This window comes from Astatotilapia calliptera, chromosome 14 (genome assembly GCF_964374335.1).
Source record: "Astatotilapia calliptera chromosome 14, fAstCal68.1, whole genome shotgun sequence".
Classification (NCBI taxonomy): Eukaryota; Metazoa; Chordata; class Actinopteri; order Cichliformes; family Cichlidae; genus Astatotilapia; species Astatotilapia calliptera.
In genome coordinates this window covers 15,831,040-15,855,582 of record NC_137435.1, presented here as the reverse complement: position 1 = coordinate 15,855,582, position 24,543 = coordinate 15,831,040, and the positions used below count along the sequence as shown (strand labels likewise).

Genomic DNA, 24,543 nt, shown 5'->3' with positions numbered 1-24,543 from the left:
GAAGAAAATGGACGATCTGAAACATGTAAGTGTGCCAAATACTTTTTCACAGTACAGACAGGAGAAACTCCCCTTTAACTTTAAGTTTAATGTAAGATTAACTACATATTTAATCCCCTGAGACCTTAATTATAAGAAAAGCAACTACAATTTCAGTAACACGTCTCAGGTTTTCTACATAACAAAGAAGTGCTGCTGTAGTAACAGAAAAATCTGTCAGCACGACACTTTGGGCTTAAATTGTAACAAATTAATGTGTAAAATTATGAGAAAAGTTCTGATATCTCGTTTCCAGAGTATTTTGTAATTTAAAAATTACGTCTTTGTAAATGTGTATCCATCCATTCATTCATCAACATTTCTTTAATACATATAGTAAAAAAAGCTGATCTATTACTCAGTTACTTTGGCATAGTATAATTGGCCTCGAGGAGGTCTTCAATAGTAGAAAAAGCTGTAAAAGTTATGAAAATTACGTTAAAAGTGAAAAATGTTTGCCCTCCTTCACAATTTTTAAAGCCCTCCAGTGGCTGGATTTGGACTCTTTATCGGACCTAAGTTTTACTATTCAATATACATTATTATTTAGTGTTTATTTTTAAATAGGGTATTTGTCAGTGACATATTTTAACATAATCGTCTTAGGGCCTTTTTATATGTTTATTTCAATTTATTTAATTTCGTTTGCGACAATAAAATTTGTTTTTATTCATTTATTTTAACAACTAAAAACACGTCTTTTTAGAATTGCATTTTGTTAACCTTTGTCTGTTTTTGTTTTATACCTTGTGAAGCACTTTGTGATTTTTTTTTTTATCTAGAAATGTGCTATATAAATAAAATTATACTTACTCACTTACTATTTTTTTATCAGTTGGCGCTAACACTGTGTGCAGTTCGTACCTCTGACGGTGCATATATATAAATATAAATTAGATATAATGATTAAGTAACTTGTAGTGAGCCCTCCACCAATGAGCGTGTCGGGGAATTCCCCACCCTTCCGCTACGCCAGATCGAGGCTGCCCTCCACCACCGGCATTCCCAGTATGCACCGCGGACTGAGCTGCGAAAAATAGTCCGCTAACGAAAGGCTGAGAAAAGGGAACCAGAAAAGGGGTAGCTCACAGCTAAATCCACGAGTTCATCTGTATTTAACGTAACCAGAAGCGATAACATGGCTGACAACGAGAAACTGGACAACCAGCGGCTGAAGAATTTCAAGAATAAAGGCCGTGATTTGGAGGTAAAAGTTGTGCCGATTGGTGTCGAGGATCTCTCTTTTCCACAGCGTCCGCCGCTCTGTTTGCCTCCAGCTTCGCTGCTCCGCTTCCCTGTGACGTCGTTTCTAATTTCTACCGATGGGAACTTTGTACCCAGAGCCCCGGCCAGGGTCTTTACATAAAGCTTATTTTAAATATTTGGCCGGGGCCGGACGACTCCCTGTCGGGTCTCACTGGTTTCGTTAACCCATGGGCCGCTTTGGCTATAAAACGCGTCAGAAACGCTAGCCTGAGTTCATCTGCTAGCCCGCTGCTAGCCAGGCCCACGGGGTACATGCTAGTTCAACTGAAGACTATCACCCCACAGATAGATTTAGCTCGGCGTGTTAGTCACCGTCTCGTCGAAAAGTTCACACACATGGCTTTCGAGCTGTTCTTTAGAACTATATAATTTATTGCTAAGACAACATGGCGGCATTTTATCGTTATTTTGATACTGCAGTTAGCTAGCCTATGCTAGCTTGGTGATTGGGGTTTGATGGTGGTACTGCTGGCTGCAGTTCCACCCATCCCCCGTCTTTATAATCAAAAACAATGGCGGAAACCAGTTAGCTTCTTTACTGGCCGGTCGCCTGAGTGTTTTAATCAAAGCTTGGAGTTGATTTTCTGTTTGTTTGCATTCTTGTATTTCGTTAATGCTAACGTTACACGTTCCGTGAAAACAGCGCGCATAGCTAAGATAACATGATTACATGAGCTGCAGATCAAAGCTACACGTTAGCTAACGTCGGATCGATAAGTTACCAGGGGAGTTGGAGTCGGGTCAGAGTGTCAGTAATGTTACCCGGCTGATATTGTTTTCAGGCGGGCTTAGTTAAGATGTATAATCAGGATATACTCATACATCCTGTTTGACAAGTCTGTGGCGCGGTAGGCCTCCGGACACGAGCTTCTCGCTTCACAACCTGCTGAAAACTTCAGTTACAAAAGCACGGTGCAGGTTTGTTATTGAAGAACACACGATTTCGCGAGCAGCAACCACAACTTATTTTCTCTTCCGCGTAGGACGGCTACTGTCGTTAGATTCAACAATCCTACTTTAAAATGTCTCTTTATGAAGATTTTATTTTAAATAAAACCCGTCCAGCTCTTAGTCATTACTTTACTATGAAGAAATATTTAAACTGCTCTCCCAAGTCTTGGCCATCAGAGGACCGAAAATAAACATTATAACCAATGTACTATTCAACAAAACGTTCCTCTTTTAGCTTTTCTCCATAAACAGTGAGTAAGACTACCGTGCATTTCTTACAAATTATGCAGTCCATGAATATTAATACAGTAGTGCAGGTTTGATCATAAAGCAGTACAACACAGCATCACAAATATTAATTACCTTTTGCAGAACTGCAGTGTTTTCATATGATGATAAAATGTTGGTTAAGTGTACCTCATCGTGTTTGTTCCTTAAAGGGAAGATCATTAATAAAATATTGTCTTTGTCAAAGAATAGAAGAATTATCTGTGTTGTTAGGGTCTTAAAGCTAAGTAATATTAGGTCAGTCACTCATTTGTAGTTTGTATGATTTGAATTGATAGAAGACAGTATAGGCTTATTAAAGCTCTCCTTCTGTATAATCTTCCCGTGCCATCTTTCCTCACAGACTATGAGAAGACAGAGGACTGAAGTAGTGGTGGAACTCAGAAAGGTAATCACATTTGTATTTTTTAAATATATTTTCCACCAATTTCAAACACTAACTTTAAGGTACATTATGTTATGGTCTGCTCTTTTATCTGCAAATCTGTGTGACATAGCATGTATGCTAAATTTCTAATTTATTTATGATGAAATTCTGTTTGAGCTTATATGAAGTATTATTTCTACAGAACAAAAGAGATGAGCATCTTCTGAAGAGGAGAAATGTTCCCCATGAGGACATCTGTGAGGACTCTGATGTTGATGGAGATTTCAGATCGGTATGTTTGTTTGTTTTTTGTTTTGTTTTGTTTTTTAGTTTCCCACTCAAGTCTCCTGTCATTGGGAAGTCAGGTAAACATCTTTTTTAGTTTTTGTGCGTTTTTTTTGTTTGTTTGTTTGTTTGTTTTTTAAAAGGTGGGGTGTTGTCCAAGCAGTGGGAATGACAGTCTGGGAGGAAGGTTGTCATGACTGTTTGTTCAAGGGGTTTTTGCACATGCAGGTCATCACAGTGATGAAACACTCCAGAGGTTTAGAACCTGCTGACATCTTGTTCATGTGATGCTGCCTCATTGGCTCTCCGTGCTTTACGTCAGCTCGGTGTGGCATTAGTGTGAAAAAACATGCAGTTTGTCTAGCTGTCTGCTTGTTGATGGGTTCTTCCCGAAGGAAGATACTCACTCGGTAGAATGTGTTCAACATACCTTATTTTCAGATATTTAGTTTGCTTTTTACTAAACAGTAATGCCACATTTTTATTTTATTTTTATTATGTTAACTGTGCAGTGAACACCTATTCTGTTTCCTAAAATGTATTCTAGGTAAGAAAAGGCAACATAAAAATATATGTAGTACTGTTTCAGCTGCCCCAAATCATTTTTCCCCAAGTGTCTCAGACCTGACATTATATGCTTTTTAATCTTCAGGTTAGGGGTTGGGGTCAATTTAAACAATGTGTAAATGCATGCACAGTCAAGTTAATCAGTGAAGTAAAATATCATGGTATTGGAGCCTATTAAATGACCTACATCCTTTTACTCTGTAATCAGAATCAGAATACTTTATTCATCCCGAGGGAAATTAGGGGTTACAGCAGGCAGCACGCTAATGGCGCATGCGCACTCACAAAGGAACCTTCTGACCAACTTTACACAAACATCACATTGGGCAGACATGTCAGAAGGTAGGCTGATAGGAAAAAAACAACGAAAATACTCTACATGAGGTAAGAGGAGGAGAAAAAAAACTCCACTGACCCATTTCAAGTGGTACAGTGTTTTTGTTGGGTGATACACTAGCTGTTTGTATTTAGCTATAATGTTTTTAAGTTCAAAATACTCATCACTTTCTGGAGTGATGACAAGGAGGCAGAGAGGGCCTATCTGGACATTTCATGGTTGATTTAAAGAAATGTCATCAGCCCACTTCAGTCTCTATGGCTGTGTTTTAATAATGTTACTTCCACACAACAAAGGAGCTCTGAGACAAAGGTGACCAACAAAGCCACCTTCCTTAAATGTAAAGGGTCAGCTGATAACAAGAATATTGCTCTCGCTTAAATTTTTGCTGCTCTCATCAGTGGGCCTTGGGTCTTTTCTCTCATTGGACAGCCCTGAAATCTGATTAAACACAGAAGACATCGGGCATTTCAAGGTGGACTTTATTTTCAACAACATATTTTTCTTAACATATGTCACAAGGTGCTTTTCTGGATGTGCAAGAAGTTGGATCATCAGTTTTAAACCTTACATCAGGGGTCCCCAACCCCAGTCCACGAGGGCCGGTGTCCCTGCAGGTTTAAGATCTCACCCTGGGTCAACACACCTGAATCACATGATTAGTTCATTGCCAGGCCTCTGGAGAACTTCAAGACATGTTGAGAAGGTAATTTATCCATTTAAGTCAGCTGTGATGGATCGAGGACACATCTAAAACCTGCAGGGACACCAGCCCATGTGGACTGAGATTGGGGACTCCGCCTTACACCCTGAGAAGCTTGAAACTATCTGCAATTGTCTCAGTAACCATCTTGTTGTATAGGCAGTGTTGGCTCACGCTTCATGTTTTGTGCTAACGGTGTCACACAAAATGGATCCATCATGTCTGGATTTGGTGGCATCGCTGGATTAAAATGGCCACTCAGCAGTTCAAAATTGCAATCACTCTGACGACCTCATAGTGTTGAGAAAGCTAACTCGGAGTGAGCTGCTTAGCAGTAGATCAACAGTGACATGCTGCTCTGACTCACTGCAAAACATTACACTGGCCTTTGTGAAAGTCTGCTTTAACTACTCATCACACCAGTGATAGTGGTTTTAAGGTTTATTTAATTGTTTCCTTAAGGATGCTTTTTGTTAGCTTCTGCAGAATAAGTAGTTTGGACCTTACGACTAAATCCTCTTTCCCTCAGCTGTTCCTTTCATTATTCTTGTCTCAAGTATTTTTAATATCTCTAGGTTGGAGTTGCCTCTTTAATCATCTGCCCAGACATCGAATGTAAATACAACATCATAAATCTGCTTCACTCAGAGATGCTAGGATTTTTTTTTTCTGGTTTCCACTCGTGCTGCATAAATTAATCAGAGGTATCTTCCAATAAGTTCAGCCACTCAGGGCCTACGTTTGACTCTGAACTTCATGTAGGGTGAGGGTGCCAATTGGCATTTTGTCATGGTGAATGACGGCCTGCACGTCCAGCTTGCTGACTGTTACACCGTAACACCAGACTGGTTCAAGCGAGACTCCTGACGGCATTTCTCAATCCTCCAGCCTCCTCTCGCTGTGTCAGCTGGTGCTTTAGACTCTTTCCTGTCTAACAGTTTTCACATATAAAAACAAGAAGCTAACAGATGTCTGCTCGCTGTCCTTCTGATAACTCACTACATGCCTTTAATAGTGCTGTTTGTTTTTTTACACATTGGGTTTAAAATGTTTTCTTTTTCTGTTACACAACCTGTATGTTTTTGTACTTTTGGGTTTACGTGTTTAACAGAGTCCTAATCTTTCTGAAATCTTCTTCTTCAGCAAAACACCTCTCTTGAAGCAATAGTACAAGTAAGTGCTATATTTCCTTTCCTGTTATTTGAATGATTAATTACAAATAACAAATGTCCTTTAAAGTCTGCTTAATGTCTTATAATATACTCCCTCTAACTAAAAATATTTTGGAAAACACACATTGTTGCTATAAAATAAATATGTTGATTGTTGTATTGTGCGTGATTCATTTGTATTTTCTTTTTTTAGAATGCTACCAGTGATAACCAGGGCGTCCAGCTGAGCGCTGTTCAGGCCGCCAGGTAAAAACACACACACACACTTGGCCTGCCTCAGGACGGACCCTGATAACTATTCTTTCTTTTACATCATGTTGCAAATAGAAACCACTGCACATCAACATCTAGGGGGAAAAATGCTGTCCCCTACTACTGTTTGTGGAGTTTTCACAATAAGTGAACTTCACCGACTGACAGAGCTCTGTCTTGGCGGTCTTTCTGGTTGAAATTGCTGGTTCTTTGCAAAATACAACTTCAGTGTTTTGTTTTCTGGGGCGAAGTGTTTGTTTTTTGGTGATCGTGGCTCAAGAGTTGTGAGTTTGCCTTGTAATCGGAAGGTTGCCGGTTCGAGCCCTGGCTTGGACAGTCTCGGTCGTTGTGTCCTTGGGCAAGACACTTCACCCGTTGGTCAGAGGGCCCGGTGGCGCCAGTGTTCGGCAGCCTCGCCTCTGTCAGTGCGCCCCAGAGTGGCTGTGGCTACAATGTAGCTTGCCATCACCAGTGTGTGAATGGGTGGATGACTGGTTTAGGGCTGCCACGATTTGTCGACTAGTCACGATTACGTCGACTATCAAAATCGTCGACGACTGATTTAATAGTCGACGCGTCGTTTGAAACTTTGTACGATCACAAAAGACGCAGGAATAAGTGGCAGGATTTAAGAGTGTAATAACGGACTGAAACAGAAGATGGCAGCATTGCATGTACAAGGATGTCAGCTACCGTTAAACCCCGAAGAAGAAGAAGAAGAAGCAGCTGTGTCCCAGAATTCATAGCGCGGCCCAGCGCAGTTTCCAACAATGGCGGCAGCTAGTTAGTTTTAATGTTACTCTTATTATTCTTTCTGGGTCACAAAATAAACGTTTAACATATTTTCAGGCGAGAATGTAGCTGTGTAAACCTCAAATATCTGCTCAGTTTATCAGGACACCACATATTTTCAAAAGCGCTCCGACGTTTTCAGAGACGTCTGTTACCCACTAGCTCGTTAGCGAGCCGGGGGCTAGGCTCACTAGCGCCGTGAGAACACCGGACTCCCCGCAAATCGTTTTCAAACCCACCGCCGTCTTTCGCTACTCAGGTTAAATATATATGAGTCACTTAGATAACTTAAAATGTTATTGTTTGGCTTTTTTTTTTTTTAGTATTTTATTTGTTCCTGAGTAAATCAGTTTGTCTGAGATTAAAGTTATAGTTTTTACACAGCTGAATAAACGTCAAGCAGACAGCTGATTATCAAAAGTGTGAGATGCTCCAGAATATACTCCAGTGTCCTGTTATATTTTAGATAGCAAGGAGTTTATTAAACTTCACCGAAACAATCTGCAAATTTCATTAAAATTTAATAAACTATCATCTTGTCTTTATTTTTAGTTAGCACCTTAAACACTTAAAGCTGTAAGCTAATGATAGTTATATAAGAGCAGATGCTGCTGGTGCAATAAGCTGTAGTTTTACGTCCAATGGATGATGATCTGATTAGTCGACTAATCGCAAAAATAATCGGTGACTAGTCGACTATCAAAATAATCGTTTGTGGCAGCCCTAGACTGGTTGTGTAAAGCGCTTTGGGGTCCTTAGGGACTAGAAAAGCGCTATACAAATACAGGCCATTTGCCATTTTTAGTTGGTTTTTGTTTGTTTTTTTTTCTTCCAGCTTTGCTTGACAGATGCGATTCAAGAATAAGCCAGCTCTGTCTAATTAATGGACATTGTAAATGGCTCTGCAGCCCAGTCATGCAGCATAAGGTAGCTGAAACAAATTCACGTGCTGGGAATCTTTTTATTTTTTGTTTGCTCGATGTTAGACGTGCCGGGAAATGCATCGATTTTGTTTTCAGTTTTGTTTTTGACTTTCAACTAATATGAAAACAAGATAAGATATCGAGATAAAATTGTTACGGTGCCACATTCTGTTTCACAATACCGCTTTTCGGTTTCGCTACAAATCTACAGCACCACGTGCTGTTACAGACGTCAGAGCTGTGAAGCGTTTAATTCAGCTTGCATTAACAGTGTTCTTAAAATATTAAAGAAATTAAAACGGCACCTCCCCCCCCCCCCCCCTTTGTCTTTAAAACAACAACAACCCAGATGCATGATAAGAGTACACGTGTTAGCTTTCAAAATAACGTTGATTATTTTAGGTGATAATCGGGGTGACGTCTCCTTGGAGTCACTGATATTGTGATTGACTTGCATTCTCAAGATACTTGAAATTCTTGAGCTGTTTCTCTCTGTGCTCAGTCGCTTCAGCTTGGTGTTTGTGTGTGGGGTTTTTTTTGTGTGTGTGGTTGTGTGAGAGAGAGAGTAATTGTCTTTTGTTTTCTCTTTGTTTTTGTAGAAAATTGTTGTCCAGTGACCGTAATCCTCCCATAGATGACCTGATTAAGTCTGGGATCCTTCCTATCCTGGTGCATTGCCTGGACAGAGATGACAAGTAAGCCAGCTGTAGCTCTTGTTTGCCTGCATGTAGCGTTGAGTTTGTGTTTTAGCGCACCCTACATCCAAACAACGTCACAGATGTGCAAATACATTTTAGTTTTCACTTTCCAGGAATGGTGGAACATAATCGGCTCATTAGTATTCTTTCTGTTCATTAGTACTCTTACTGTTAAACACACTGACACAATTATGCTCACTCCTATAATTGCCTCTTCTGCACCTTTCCACAGCCCCTCTCTCCAGTTTGAGGCCGCCTGGGCTCTAACCAACATAGCCTCTGGGACCTCAGAGCAGACTCAAGCTGTGGTCCAGTCTAGTAAGTTTCACTTCTCTTTCTTAGCTTTATCTTGCTTTACTCTGTAATGTGTCTTTCTTAATCTAAATTTAGCCTGGGAGATAATAAGGTGGTAAAATTAACTTTTGAGAAATCAAGATTTTTATTGCAGTTAAAGACTTTTGACGAGGTGACTTGTGCAAATTTCTGTAATATAAAATACTAGTATAAGTACTAGCGACCTCAGTAATTTGGAAAACACAGACTGTAATGGGTAATTCCGCATTTGTAAAGATTTACTTTGTGATATTGGTTTAATTCTACTTGTAAAAGTGGAATTGTGCTGTTTTCCTTAGGCCTGAGATCGGTTGGAGGTGCCCTAACAACCATTAGTCGCTAGGAAAAATGTGTAGCCCCTGACTGGTTTCATGGCCTGTGTGACCCGGGCCTTATCAAAGCCGCCTTCTTAACCACGTTCTTTGTTTCTTGGTGTCATGACCTGTTTGTGGTTGATCACATTAAACGGCAGTGCTTATCATTACAGTACATACAGTCCCAATCATTGATGCATTATGCAGTCTTAACAGCAACATTTAGTCATCTTAATCAGGTTTAAAAGTGCTTTCTTAGTTAAGATCTTACAAATTTCTTTGTTTAGTCAGTGATTTGTTTATTTTTTTATAATCTGTTTTCCTTTGTTTAGACGCTGTGCCGCTCTTCTTGAGGCTGCTTCACTCTCCTCACCAGAATGTGTGTGAACAGGCCGTCTGGGCTCTGGGAAACATCATAGGTGAGCTGCAATGAACAGAATGAACGGGACTGCGTTAGAAATTAATCCTCATTCGGTCCTAAAATCTGTGTGTTCTTTCCAGGTGATGGCCCTCAGTGCAGAGATTATGTGATCAGCTTGGGTGTGGTGAAGCCCTTGCTCTCCTTCATCAGTCCCTCCATCCCCATAACCTTCCTCCGCAATGTCACTTGGGTCATGGTCAACCTTTGCCGTCACAAGGATCCTCCACCACCCATGGAGACAATCCAGGAGGTATGTGGAGAGAGTGCATGTGCTTAGGGGTGTAGGAATGCACTGTCATCATTTGGTTTTGCGTTTTTATTCCCTCATTTATACCAAGAGCAAAAAACATTTGAGGGTCTTTGAATTTTAACATTGAGACGGTGCAAAATAAACTTGAACCATCGACCGCTTCATTTATGGACGTCTTAACTTATTTGTGTTTCTATTTGCTGGCTGTACCTTTATGTAGAAAAGCAACCTCACCTATGTCCTTGATGTTACCACAGTTAATGCTTTGCTTGTGGGTTTAAAAACACCTTCAATAGTTTGAAGTCTTGTTGAAGAAAAACATGATGACCATTTAGTAAGTTATGGGTCATAAACTGGAGACAAAAAGGGGGCGATAAATAGCAGGCAGCTCGAGACTTCAATAACATACAGGTGATGTCACAGTGGTTATGTCCATCCTTTATATACAGTTTGCAGTATGTGCAGTTACAAGTCCTGAAAAATGGGTTGAAAATATTAAGGTGTAAGGGAAGCCAGCATTTATATAGACCAGGTTGGGGGAACTCCAGGCCTCAAGGGCTGGTGTCCTGCAGGTTTTAGATATCACGCTGGGTCAACACACCTGAACCAAATGATTAGTTCATTACCAGGCCTCTGGGGAACCTCAAGACATGTTTAGGGGGTAATTTAGCCATTACAATCAGCTGTGTTGGATCAAGGACACATCTAAAACTTGCAGCCCTGGAGTTCCCCACCCCAGGTATAGACATTTGAACTGTCTGATCCATCTAAATGTATCAGGGAGTATCAAGTTGGACGTTGGGACAGTATGTCAGCAATGGATTGTGGCAGATAAACTGATTTAAGTCCGCATCTGTGAGACTTCATGTCCTGTTCAAGTGTTAGATGCAAGGCACACAGTGCAGAATTCAGTGAACCTGTGGTTAGGTGAGGCCAGTCAAAGGACAGCAGCTTTGTTTTAGTTATGTGTTTTAATCAGGTGATTCAGAGAAGAGTTGCCAGAAATTATAGTGGTTAATTACGTCAACGCTGCAGCTATGATCAAACTTGAATCATGCCAGGAACTTTACTTGTGTTTTCACTCTCATTTTATCCACCTCGTAACAGTTTATTTTCTTTCTCAGATACTGCCAGCTCTCTGCGTTCTGATCCACCACACTGACGTCAGTGTAAGTACCCAGAACTGTCCTACGTAACCACGATGCACACTGGCTTCCCAGTTCCAGCTAAATTATCCCTGTCGAATCAAGTTTACACAGAAAGCAAAATGTATTCATTTGAATCTTTTCTTTCTTTGCTACCTCCAGATCTTGGTAGACACAGTGTGGGCTCTGTCCTACCTGACAGATGCTGGGAACGAGCAGATCCAAATGGTTATTGACTCCGGCATTGTCCCACATCTGGTACCTCTGCTCAGTCACCAGGAGGTTAAAGTTCAGGTATGGGAAAAGGGCATGGGGGCGTTTTTATGTCTAATTAAACCTAAATTGGGTATTGTTTTTAAAAACCCCATTGATGCAGAAGAATTAACCAACATCATGTGAAGATTAGCGCTGCATTCAACCAAAAAATATCTTGGTTGACTGAAATTTTACCCACTCTTCAAGTTATTAAACAGTTGCACAGAGAAGTAAACTTTCACATCACGTTTACATTAAATAAATCCGACTCAGTTGTCTGTGTTCCCTCTAAAGCTCCTTTCGAGTGCTCCCTTATTCACTCAAGTTTTACATCGGATGCTTTTCCTGACACAACCACTCTAAGTGTTGTTATAACTTATGAACAAAGATTAAAAAACAAGATTTGTGATACATTAAATCACTCTTACCAAGTTATCTAAAATGATGACAGATTGGGATCCAACCAGTACTCATCCATCTGAAAATAGACCTGCATTAACTGGTAATCCTAGAAGAACAGACTTTGGACTTCATGTCCAGAACAAACTGTTAGACTATTGCTGTTGTGATTTCTCGTTTACATGAGAGAGGAGGCTTTAAGTCCTGCTTGGTCTGTGTGTCGCTGAGACATTGAAACAGTGATGCTGACCAAACGCACTAAAAGATGTCAGTTCTGAGCATTAAATAAGAAGTTAGCAGAAACTAACCCACATAGGTTAGCATGCTGCATTAAAGCTATGTGCTTTGTTGCTTGTCAACAACCCAAAACATCTTTGACATGTTATCAGTTACTCTGAAACAGCATAAACAGCCTGCACTTTTAAAAGTATTTGGCAGTATCTAGGTTCGGGTTGGTTTCAAAACGCATAGCTTGTTATTAGAGATGGCACGATGCCACTGTTTTATGTCCGATACCGATATCATAAATTTGGATATCTGCCGATACCGATATGAATCCGATATAGTGTTTTTTTTAAATCAATAAAACTGTTTTTTTTTTTTATATCCTGCTGCTTTTTGTATAAGTTCATACTCAAGTAAAAAAACAAACACTAAAGCTATTCTGTTATACCTGTATGTAAAAAATACACTGCACCCAAAATATTTCATAGTTCAGCAACACTGATCAATCTAATAAACTTAAACCTGCACCATCCTCCCTATTCTGGTATTTTAAAGAGTACTTAGCAGAAATATTAAGCAACCTAACTAATAGCAAGAAAGAACAAAAAAAAGAAATAGGGAACCACCCCCCACTCTCCACCTCATGATGCTTAATCGACGTAATAAGCTTTAATTTGATGCAGTGTGGAAAAAAAAAATGCACAGAAATCAATTATTTTTCAAGAGTAATTTAATAGATTCAACATCTTTCTTCAACAGAACTGCAGACTGCACAGATGGTACCTCCCCAAAGGAAAAAGTACTATAGCTTACTAGGGTATATTAGACTTAATAGTTATTATATACAGTAATGGACTTCTATACATTTTACATCACATTAAAACTTTGGGTGTAAGATTCAGATAATTATTTATTAAAAGCTAAACATTTTAAATAAGAATAAGAAATAAAAGTATGTCTTTGTGCCCCCTTTTCCCTGTTAATGCCCTATCGGCCCCCCTGGCTAAACTTTGCTAGATCCGCCCCTGCACAGTTACCAGCCGTCAGCTACGTAGAAAAAGATCCTGGTGTAGAAATTAATATTAAATACATTCTAACAACAGCTTATCAAGCTTAAATGTGCTGCTGTTGTTCAGCCGCTGGTTTCCTCTTTCTGGTGCAAAGTGGGCCAAAAACAAACGAGAGACAGACTCGCGACAGAAAAGCCGATCAGCTGATCATTGATCAGTTTCATGATTGAAGTAGCAGCAGGAGAGGGAGGGAGAGAGAGGCAGTCGCTCCATATATCGGTTGTTAAGCTTAACGCGGGAATGCTTTACAAACATTCAGAGATGAACTTGCACACCTGCTTTACTTCTCTCTGGGATAACTTCCTTGGAGATGAAATGCCGGATTGCTAGTGAGGCTACAAATACACACAGCCCTCTATCATGTGAGCACACTGCTCCGACGTGCTACGGTTATGAGCTGAGTTACACCATGTCGCAAGTTTTTTGAGGTGCTTTTTTTGATATTTAATGGATCGGATTACATTTTTTATTTCCCTCCGATATCCGATCCAGTAATTTACGTCAGTATCGGACCGATACGTAATATTGGATCGGTCCATCTCTACTTTTTATAGACCACCAATGGCAGCTTGGGTTGCGTGGGATTATATTGACCAACCAAGCAATATGGACGATCCAGCCAGAGTACCTAAAATGTAAAAATCATAAAATACTACTTCTGTTATCTCAACACTGGAAACATTAATAATTGTACTAAGTGAAGCAAAAATGTGGTGATAATTCTTCTTTTTAACTGCTCTTACTGTTTAACTCCAGTGAGATTTGTCTTAGTTTCTTTGTGCTACAAGCATATTGAGTATTACGAAAGAAGTCTTCTTTGTATGTGTCATCATCAAACACGCTTCCTCTCCACATGCAGACCGCTGCCCTGAGGGCTGTTGGGAACATTGTGACCGGCACAGACGAACAGACCCAGGTGGTGCTCAACTGTGACGCCCTCAGCCATTTCCCTGCGCTCCTCACCCACCCAAAGGAGAAAATCAACAAGGTAACGTTCTCCGACTGTTTGTAAGAAACACACAAACTTTGTCAGTCATCTGGAAGTGATGAAAACAGAGACGTTGTGCAAGTGAGTGCTGCGTGAAAGGAAATAGATGGGGCAGATAGCTGAGAGCAGGAATTTAAAAGGTGCAGAACCACAAAGACGAAGAACCGAAGAGGACGCCAACAACTTTATACCTTCAATTAGTAGCATAGATTAGGGGTTTGATAAGGGGTAGTAGTGTGTGTGTGCGTGTGTGATACATGGGTTGGTGGAGAAAGGGTGCTGAAGACCAAGCGTCTCTGCTGATATCGGAGTGCATCTGAGACCAGTTACGTAAAAAAAGAGGCCTCCTTTTTGTGACTGGTCGATGATTAGAGCCTCAAAGTCACCCTCTCCCCGCCCACTGCACTGTGTCTCAGCCGGGGGTCAAAACTCTGTTTCGACCCCTGGGTTCTGATCCAGCTCTCACTTGCTTTGTGATCAAACATACACTGAATCTCTGTGACACAGCACATCATTCTCATGAGAGAAAATCATCACTAACTCTTGTGTTTATGCTTTTGTCCTGTAGGAGGCAGTGTGGTTCCTGTCCAACATCACAGCAGGTAACCAGCAACAGGTGCAGGCCGTCATTGACGCCAAGCTGGTTCCCATGATCATTCACCTGCTCGATAAGGTTTGTATCCATCTTAAATTGATCCTGTTTAATTGCTTTCAGAGAGCTTCTGGGTGATGGATGGGTTGCTTACATTGAATGTATGTTTTAGGGTGACTTTGGCACTCAGAAAGAAGCAGCCTGGGCCATCAGTAACCTGACAATAAGCGGGAGGAAAGATCAGGTAAGCCTCTCCCAAACACATGAAAAGTGTACAAGAAATGGGAAGTCAGTGGTATGGAAGTTCTGTAAACATAGAACTGAAATGACTTCATAATATTTGCTGCTTTAAGCTTAATCATTTTCATTGATGTGTAAAATGCTCTTCCTTTTTTAACGCGGTGAGTTATTGATAGTGCATCTCTGTGTCGTCTTCAGGTGGCACACCTGATCGAGAAGCAGGTGATCCCTCCATTCTGCAACCTGCTCACAGTGAAGGACGCTCAGGTTGTGCAGGTTGTTCTCGATGGCCTCAGCAATATCCTAAAAATGGCTGACGATGAGGCAGAAACTATTGCTAACCTCATTGAGGAATGCGGAGGTCAGTGTCACCTTTACCATCACAATTGTTGGTCTTAACTTGTTAACATCAGGTGTTAATGTGTAATTGTTTTTTGTTTCACAGGTCTGGAAAAGGTGGAGCAACTGCAGAATCATGAAAATGAAGATATCTACAAATTGGCATACGAAATTATTGATCAGTTCTTCTCATCTGATGATGTAAGTTACTTAGGATATCTGCAGTTTTTGTTTTTTTTTGTTTAGGCTTTCAAGTGATTTAAAAAAAAGTCTTCACACTGATCAAATGAAGATGAACAGGTTAGCTCTGAGTTGTCACAAATGGGGCTCCAGTTTCGCCCTTTCCACTGTACTTTGAGCCACAAATCATAGTGTAAGTCTGAAAATGGATCCTGCCCAGTGTGGCTGTCCAAACTGCTAATTTGATTCGGGTCAGCGGTCTGAATCACTGTCAGCTTTAGGTCGTTACCATGGTGCTGTCATACCACAAAGCAAGGTGGTTAATCCAAGGAGAAGTGCCAAAGTGATTGTTTGTATTGACAGTTCTTCTATTTAGGATGTAGATAAACTTTAATATCCCTGAGGAGCAAGTTGGCAAGACAGCCCACTTCCAGAAACCCAGAATCACATACCAGAATTCACAAAGTTAACTTCAATAGGTAGAGCTACGTAGACCCACTTTCTTTAGAAAGCTGCTGATGGTCCCTGGCTCAGGAACAGCGGCTGGCTATCGTCTTGACCCTAACGCCTCGTCTGCTGACTGTCCGCGCAGTGTTAATGCTCCTTTTACTCGTCTGTCTTTCAGATCGATGAAGACACCAACCTGGTCCCGGAGGCCATCCAGGGCGGAACTTACGGCTTCAACTCAGCCAACGTGCCAGCCGAGGGATTCCAGTTCTAGACGGCATCTGGGGTATTCTGGAGTTTTGTTCACGATGCAGCACTCTGTTCAACATATAAAAAATTAGGAGAGAAAGGGCGAGAGAGAGCGAGTGTGAGAAATTTGATCCATTGTGCTTGGCTCGTGGGATCCATGGCTGCATCTTATCTGAAAGAAAAATATGTGGATTTCATTTGGCATTCCAGGGGAACCAGCCCAAATGAAGTTTGAGATGGCGAGTGGGTGCGAGTGAGAATGAGTGGCTACATGTTGCAAAAAAAAGCAAAACATCTACATCGAATGTGTTGAGAGACATGCCGACATAACTTGTGTTATTGGAGCTGTCGTCCTCGGAAAACTACTTCAAATGACAAGAAAAACGAAAATAAGAAAAACTCCATGTCTGCCCAGGGAGAACCAAGGACATTAAAAAAAAAAAAAGAAAATCAAGTGATCTTGAAATATTACAATACAGCAAAATGCAGAAATGATTATAACTATGATTATGAACTGAGATGAACAACGAACCATCACAATTCTGCGGTCCTCCGACTAGAGAGGGCGCCAGCCTCAATGTGCCCCTCCCCCAATCGGCCACGCTATCAGACATGTGTGTGAATGGACCCATTGTGTACGAATGTCTGGACTCAGCGCTGAGGAGCCAGGTTCATCTCCTCCAACGAGACGCCCCCCCACGCGGGGCGCAGTCCTCTCCCCCTGGTGGGCGGGGCCAGGAGTCCGGCTGCGCGTGTTCGCATGTTGCGAGAGAGTGGACGGATGAGTAGTGTGTGCTTGGCTGCGTGCGTGAACTGGGAGTGTGCGAGACTGGGTGAGAACGCATGCAGAGATGAGGAAAAATGAAAAAACAACCAACAACAACAAAAAAAGATACAAAAACATCTGAAGAGAAAAGAAAATTGCAACAATGAGGTTCGCAAAGGTTTCAGGAAGAAATTCTGCCTTTGAGAGGCTGATCTGCGAAATCCCTGAAAGAAGGAACTGTGGATATGAGAAAACCATCGTCGTCACCAGGATTTTGTTTTTGATTTATTAAGTTAGTATTAATTGACACTGGACAATGTTATTGGCAGGTGTGGAGCAGCAGTGCATTGTATTAAGATGCATTTGGTGGCTTTTGGGCTTTTTTTTTTCTTTTTTTTTTGCCTCCAGTGTATTTTCTTTTTCTTTCTTTTCCTTTTTTATGACTTTGTTTTCCAGCTTTTAGTTTCATATCGCTTCTGTAAAGGTGATTGATGACCATCGTACTCCATCCTCACACCACATCCCTAACCTACACACCAGATATGGGCTTGATGCTGTGAAATTGTTGACACCTTCACTTTATAATCAACCAAATGACCTGTTCCTCCTTGTAACTCCTTTATTTTCCCCCACCCCTTTTCCCTTCAATTAACAGCAAAATCACTGCTTTGCAGTACTGTTGCCATAGCTTTGATTGTCACCAAGGGAGAAGAGGACAATGGCCATTTCACGTAGGATTGTGAATCATAACCTTTGCATGTACTAAACTATAGCACAGTTATTTTTTTAGGGTATTTTAGTTTCCTTAGGCTGTGGATACAGTGTAATTTTCATTTTAAGTAAAACTGTGCTTAAATGTTACATGTTTCTCCTTCCCCTTTTCCCTCACTAGTGTCTGATTTGCTAAATAATCTATATGGTTTTTGCACATGTATTGCAAAGTGAGGCCTGACGTCTTTCTGAAGGTGTGCTGGCAGGTTTTTATAGGTTTTGACCTGCCAGCAAAATCTCAATATGCATCACTCACTCAACCACAATCTGTTGTCTTTCAAGAGTAATCCAAGGATACTTTTTAGTGAGAAATTGAGTTTATTTCAGGTGGTTTAACCTCCCCCACTTTTTTTTTTCCTCAAGGTCAGAGGGTGTCCCACACATCAGACTGGAGTATGTGGGTTTTCCTGAATAATATATAAACCCATGAACAAGTTTGCTGTAACTTTAGTACCTGAGTCCTTTAGCCCCATTACTCCCCTTTCCTCTTTCTGCCAGCTAGGTGTACTACCCCTTTAATTTTTTTTTTTTTTTTGTGTTAACTTCAAACACTGTAGTAATGATTACACATTGTGCTCATAAATAAGCCTTCTGTTTGAACATAGGGGTATTTTTTTTTTTTTTGCAGCATTCCTTGTTAGCAAACGTGGTTTCAAATTTAAAATTACGACTGGGAAAGAAAAAATAAATAAATGAATGAGGTGGCTTCCCCCCCAAAAGCAAACTCATTTTTCGGGGGAGATAGGCTACAGGATAGGTTGTCTTCGAGAAAATAAATAGTGAAACCCAAATCGAGAGACTGCGTGTGTGTGTGTGTGTGTGATCTGTTGTGTGTCCCTGATAATGTCTTCGCTTCTCCTAACGGTTACAATTTTTCAAATTAGGGGAAAATCGAGTCCTGATTGGCCAGAGAGGCACCTTCTGCTCGTGCGTGGTACGGAAATAGCGGCGCCTCTGGGAGCTTTCGGAAAAATGGATGACCGTGAAAAGGGGTTTTAAAAAATGCATAATTGCGAAAAAAATAGCTACCGCTTATAGTTATTATTTATTTGGGGTTTTTTTACTCGCAGTCTTTACTATACGAGCATGCGCTCTAGAAGTCTAGCGCCTTTTCCCGTTTTCTTTCTTTCATCGCTAACAGGATTTGCGGGAGTGCACGTGAACGCAACACGCGTAGGAGCTGACAGGAAGTGAAAGCTCTGTTGTTGGACAGACGCTTTCTCCCAGCTGACGGTGAGTTTGGTCTTGTTTTGTTTCTTTTGAACAGGAGATTTCTACACGAAAAGTGGTGCTTAAGTTGTTAAAGTTGGTGGGGTTTCTTCTTTTTACGTCAAAACTAGAATCAGCAGATGAGGAAAACTGCTATTAAAGTAGTGACCGCAACTGCTGTGTGGCTAGCACAGTTAAAAAGTTGAAAACATTCGGGTAAAGAGCACATTTTAATAATGTACACTGTTTTTAACGTGTTACTACTTTTTCCACACACATTAAGAATGTAAAATATGACGCATGAGTGAAAACTGAACTGTAGCAGTCTCTGCCGCTACTTTACACCTCGGTGTAGATGGGATTTAAAGTAATGCTTTTGGATGTACACTTCCATACGTGGAGGAGACCACGTTTGGCTTGATGCCGATTCGCCGCGGGCAGCTGGACATCGGTCACCTGTTTGAATCTGGGCGCCAAATTGGCCCCAGTCAGACTCCGTGTATGGATCAGGTTATGTAGGGGACAGATGAACAGCGTGTCCTCACAACAAACTCTCTCTCTCGCTGTGTGTGTGTGTTGGACTGGGTGGGTGCTGGCAGAGGGCCTCCTATTGTCGCTGCGGTCCTGGCTGTAACAGGAGGAGAGAGCACACGAACACTACAATATAACCGATCCGGTAATAAGAGCTGAGCCCTTTTTTGGCTGTTCTCATGTTTTTCAGTGAATGATCAGCTCTTTCTCACATTGGTTAGATTTGAACGTGTTTATAGGATAAGTATACACCCAGATTACTTTATCAGGTAATCTGAGGCACTCTAACACATAATGTTCAACTTTTTTTTTTTTTTTTTTTTAAATGTCAATAAATTATTTAACACTAAGACTGTAGTTAGGACTGTTTTACTAACCTGTGTCATCTCCAGTGACACTGCAGCAGTGTGGCAAACCCTTCTCAGTGATCTGAAAATGCATTCTGAGCTAGATCTTCAGGTAAAGGTTTTGGCTGGTTGCCTTTAGACCCACCAATAAAGGAATTGTCCCTAACCAGAGTGTTTTCATAGGTATTCTTATGAAATGCTAGCAGGGGAGACTGTTAGTATCAGTGCTGAGCTATCAGGCGAGGTAATAATGCCTTTTTAATATGATAGCCTAACTAAGGATCAATATGGGCGCTAAGAGAACTGTGGGACTGTATCAGGGGGTCAGGAGTGGCATAGAAGTATGTGAGGTGTGTGGTAGGAGTGGCAGATGGCTTCAAAGTGGAGGTGGGATTATGTCCAGGATCTGCTCTGAGCCCCTTCTTGTTTGCAGTGGTGATGGTCAGGCTGACAGATCTCTGTGGATTGTGATGTTTGCAGACAACATTGTGATCTGTAGTGGGAGCATGGAGCAGGTAAGACAACCTCGGTGGAGGTGTTCTCTGGATAGAAGAAGAACGCAAGATATAACATGCATATGAATGAGAGCTAGACAGGTGTAACAGTGAAGGTGGATGAGTTTACATACCTGGAATCAACCATCTAAAGTAACAGACAGTGTACAAAAGAGGTGGAGATGAGCGTTTGGTTGATGTTACGATATCATAGCAATGAGAATGAAAGGAAAAGTTTATGAGATGGTAGTGAGACCTGCTGTGATGGTTTGGAGACAGTGGCAGTGATTAAAAAGACAGCATTTGGAGGTGGCAGAGCTGAATATCCTCAGATTTTCATTACGAGGCACAGGATTAGAGATGAGCATATTTGTCACACTTGCATTTTTCAGATCATCAAACACATTTTCACATTTTAATATTAGACAAATATAACAAAGGTAAATGCAAAATGCAGTTTTTAAATAATGATTTCATTGATTAAGAGAGGAAAGGTTATCCAAACCTGCCTGGTCCTGTGTGAAAACCGAATTGCCCCTCTTGTTAAATCATGGATTAACTGTGATTAACCACATAGTTTGGAAAGCTATATTCAGTTTCACTAAACACACTCAGGCCTGATTACAGGCAGACTTGTTGAATCAAGAAATCCCGTAAAATTGAACATGAATGACGAAGTGAAGCAGACTAAAAGATCTCAAAAAGCAACACATGCCAAGAGCTAAAGAAACACCTGGGATACAAAGTCACTGACATATATCAGTCTAGAGTCAAAGGTTACAAAGCCATTTCTAGGGCTTTGGGACTCCAGCAAACCACAACGAGAGCCATTATCCACAACCCGGAACAGCGGTGAAGCTTCCCAGGAGTGACTGGCCTACCAAAATTACTCCGAGACCTCATCAACAACTCATCCAAGAGGTCACAAAAGAACCCAGAACAACATTAACAACATCTGTTCGTGACCTCAAGCTGAAGTGCACTTGGGTTCTGCAGCAGGACAATGATCCAAATCACACCAGCAATTTCACCTCTGAATGGCTAAAGAAAGGCAAAAATAAGGACTTTGAAGTGGCCTAGTCAAAGTCCTGAGCTGATTCCGATTTTCAAACGATTCATTCTCAAAATCCCTCCAATGTTGCTGAATTACAATAATTCTGCAAAGAAAAGTGGGCAGAAATTCCTCCACACCTGACACACCAGTTCTTGCTGGTAAAGGAGGCCCAACCAGTTATTCGGTTTTTCACACCAGCCTTGTAGGTTAATAACTCGATCCTCACAATAGATTTCAGTTTAAGTCTAAATTAAGCCCCATATTCACTAACACTTCATTTATTTCTCTAAACATGTGCAACAACTGTTTTTATATCCTGCCAGATTTCCTCTCCCCAAACCCTCACCCCTCCACCTGAGCGCCAGTCTCCATCATGGACAACCTAGAGGAGGACCTGACGTGCTCAGTGTGCTACTCTCTGTTCTCCGACCCACGAGTCCTGCCCTGTTCACACACTTTCTGCAAGACCTGCCTGGACAACCTCCTCCAGGTGTCGACTAACTACTCCATCTGGCGTCCGCTCCGCCTGCCGCTAAAATGCCCCAACTGTCGCAGTGTGGTGGAGCTGCCCCCTGCGGGTGTAGATGCTCTGCCCACCAACGTGTCTCTGCGGGCTATTGTCGAGAAAGTAGGAAAGAGTGACTGAGATGAAGTGTAACATGCAGTCAGAGCTTTTCTCTCTGTTTGTCTTCATTGGTCTCACATCTGTTTTGCCTGTGTGCCGTCCTCAGTATCAGATGGACAGTGAGCCGCGACCACCTTCCTGTCCGGAGCACCACAGGCAGCCTCTGAATATGTACTGTATCCAGGACCGGCAGCTAATCTGCGGGCTGTGCCTGACGGTGGGGCAGCACCACGGCCATCCCGTAGACGACCTGCAGGCAGCTTTTATCCGAGAAAAACTGACGCCGTCACAGCTTCTGAAAAGGCTCTCTGAGGAGAGATGGGCACAGGTGGAGATGACTCTCAATTTTGCAACACTCAAAAGTTCCCCAGTTATTAAAGTTTAGTTTACATGTAAATGAATCTTCTCTCCTCTGCCAGGTGTGTGAGCTGGGGGAACAGCTGGAGCAGGAGAAGGCCTGCTGTGAGGGTGTGGTGAGGCAGGACCGACAGGAAGTCAACCAGTTTTTTCAAACACTGGAGGTGGTGCTGGCCGGGAAGAGGCAAGCCTGCCTGGACGCTCTAGATAAAGCTGGAGCTGAGGTGTCGCGCGCGTATGACCCTCTCATCCACCAAGTAAAGGAGCTACAGGTGTGTACATACACCAGAACTATAAAACCAGTCATCAGACAGAATTATTTAATCTAAAATAAATCTGGAAAGCAGAAGCAGAAAAGGTTTGTTATTTTTAGTCAGTTTTTTTCCAATCATATTATTTTCTGTTTTTGCTCCTGTGGCATGAACCTGAGCCAATAACAGTCCTGTTTCCTGCAGGAAGAACAGCTGGATCTGGTGTCCTTGGGTTCGTCAGTAGAGGATGAAGACTCGCCCCTGGTCTTCTTGGAGAAGGTGCATTTGTTCAGAGAGCGGGTGGAGGAGTTCATTAAAACCCCTCTGCCCTCTGTGATGACCCTGTCCGTCACTCCGCGGGCAGCAGAGTACCTCCAGCAGCACTGGCCTGTCGTGACCATCGGGAGCTTGGAGGAGGCACCTGTTCCTAAGGTGCGCTGCTGTGCCAGATGTGGCGGTGCTGGGAGTGAAGCTGGAGGGGGTCGCTCCAGCAGAGGGGTTCAGGACGTGTGGGGTGAGCTACAACCTACTACGTCGGTGGTGCTGCTGGGGCTGCTGCTGCTGTTGGCGGTGCTGTGGGTGAACCCGGTCGGAGGGGCGTCACTCGGCTTCTCCCTCATGTCTCGGCTCAGCCACTTGGTCCACAGCCTGAGCAGCGAACTCATCACCTGCGTGTGGGACACAGTGGGGAGGGCATATACCGCGGCGGGGGTGGCTGTAGATAGATGGAGTTCACAGCTCTCTGCGGTGGGTGTTAGGGTGTTTGAGCACCTGGCTGCCTTATTTAAAACTCTGACGTCTCGATAAGAACGGCCAAGCAGGTTCAGAAAACCTTTAAATGTGTTTAGATTTTTTTTTAAGTCTCACTTCCCTGTTAGTGTAGAGACGGAAAGAATCCACCCTAAAACAGTTTGTAAACAGCTGCTACTCGCGATTTTACGTTCCCGTTTTGTTTAACAAAACGAGAGCCACAATGGTGAATTAGATTTTGCTGACGTCTGCACAGCGAGGGTTTGGGACAGTGACCTTTTTCATGAACAGGAAAACTTGAGGTCCTTCTAAACAATAACAAAAAGTCAGCCAATAGATGCAAAGACTGAACAAAAAACATTAATAAGATTCATTAGAAATGCCTTAACCACAAGTATACCTTTAGTCACACTCAAAAGGTTACATGTATGTATGTATGTATGTTTTCTCTAATGTGATTGTTCTGCACAAACATTTCAAAAAGCTTCCTGTAACCTTCTGTAGGTGCACTTTGTGTAGCTTTATATCCTTTTTCCTCTATTATTGTGTTATTGATTTTGCTCTTCTTTGGACGCATGTTACTCTAAATAATGTTCAGAACATCAAACACTAATCCATCTTGAACCGTTCGGTCATTCTCTGTCCAGTCTTGCTATGGGACATTTCAGTAGCTTTTCTGCAGTTTCTATACATGGGACACAAGTGCAGCAGGCTACACGTAGAAGCCCTCACACGGAGCGATTTACAGTGACTGGTGCAGTATGTGAAATTTAGAGCCTGGTGAGTGGAAGCAGACACTCATTGGACCTGAGTTAAAGCCACCACAGATCATGTTGCAGTGATGCCGAGCGCCTCCCTGACTGTGCCTTTAGCCATCATGCCTTCAGCTCGCCTCGCTTAATAGCTTTACAGTAATTCCACCAGGACCAATACATCGTTCCCAGGACAGAGCTTACCTTAAAAAAAAAAAAGAAAAACAAAGAGCCCCTAAAATGCTGCCCTGATTTACAGTCAACTTTTAAAAGTTGTTACTTTTACTCAGTTCAGCTCTTTACTGAGTATCCAGCAGATATCTGTGCAGTGATGCAGACTCTGCACAGGCATGATACAAACCAGGATTTTATATGCTGCTGAAATCAGACTGAACTAATATAGTCACACCTGTTGTAGTGTTTGTACTTTTATAAACTTCAGCTCATGTATTGAAAATAAATTTAAATACTTGTGTCGTGCTCAGTTTTTCCAAAGGTGAGATGAAACATTTTGTGCTGCAATGAGAACGATTACTAAGTGAGCTCCCT

At 41.9% G+C, this 24,543-nt stretch overlaps 2 protein-coding genes across 3 annotated transcripts; both read left to right on the top strand.

The window, feature by feature from the left end:
- The first annotated feature begins 1,010 nt into the window (after nt 1-1,010).
- On the top strand, nt 1,011-18,415 carry kpna4 (karyopherin alpha 4 (importin alpha 3)). The gene is made up of 17 exons (XM_026192163.2): nt 1,011-1,246; nt 2,888-2,932; nt 3,114-3,203; nt 5,947-5,976; nt 6,169-6,221; nt 8,542-8,637; nt 8,873-8,958; nt 9,620-9,706; nt 9,789-9,958; nt 11,083-11,127; nt 11,266-11,397; nt 13,912-14,040; nt 14,609-14,713; nt 14,805-14,876; nt 15,071-15,233; nt 15,318-15,412; nt 16,017-18,415. Exons 1-17 carry the CDS (start codon nt 1,178-1,180, stop codon nt 16,110-16,112), a joined length of 1,563 nt encoding a protein of 520 aa, XP_026047948.1. The 5' UTR covers nt 1,011-1,177; the 3' UTR covers nt 16,113-18,415.
- Nucleotides 18,416-18,717: 302 nt separating this feature from the next.
- Nucleotides 18,718-24,467, top strand: trim59 (tripartite motif containing 59). Of its 2 annotated transcripts, XM_026192165.2 has the most exons (6): nt 18,796-18,857; nt 19,433-19,509; nt 21,583-21,887; nt 21,991-22,212; nt 22,304-22,513; nt 22,697-24,467. In XM_026192165.2, the coding sequence occupies exons 3-6, from the start codon at nt 21,633-21,635 to the stop codon at nt 23,297-23,299; spliced, it is 1,290 nt and encodes a 429-aa protein (XP_026047950.1). In that variant the 5' UTR covers nt 18,796-18,857; nt 19,433-19,509; nt 21,583-21,632; the 3' UTR covers nt 23,300-24,467. The 2 variants fall into 2 exon arrangements, with proteins under 2 accessions (XP_026047949.1, XP_026047950.1); XM_026192164.2 differs by lacking the exon at nt 19,433-19,509 and having other exon boundaries at nt 18,718-18,857.
- Nucleotides 24,468-24,543: the final 76 nt, after the last annotated feature.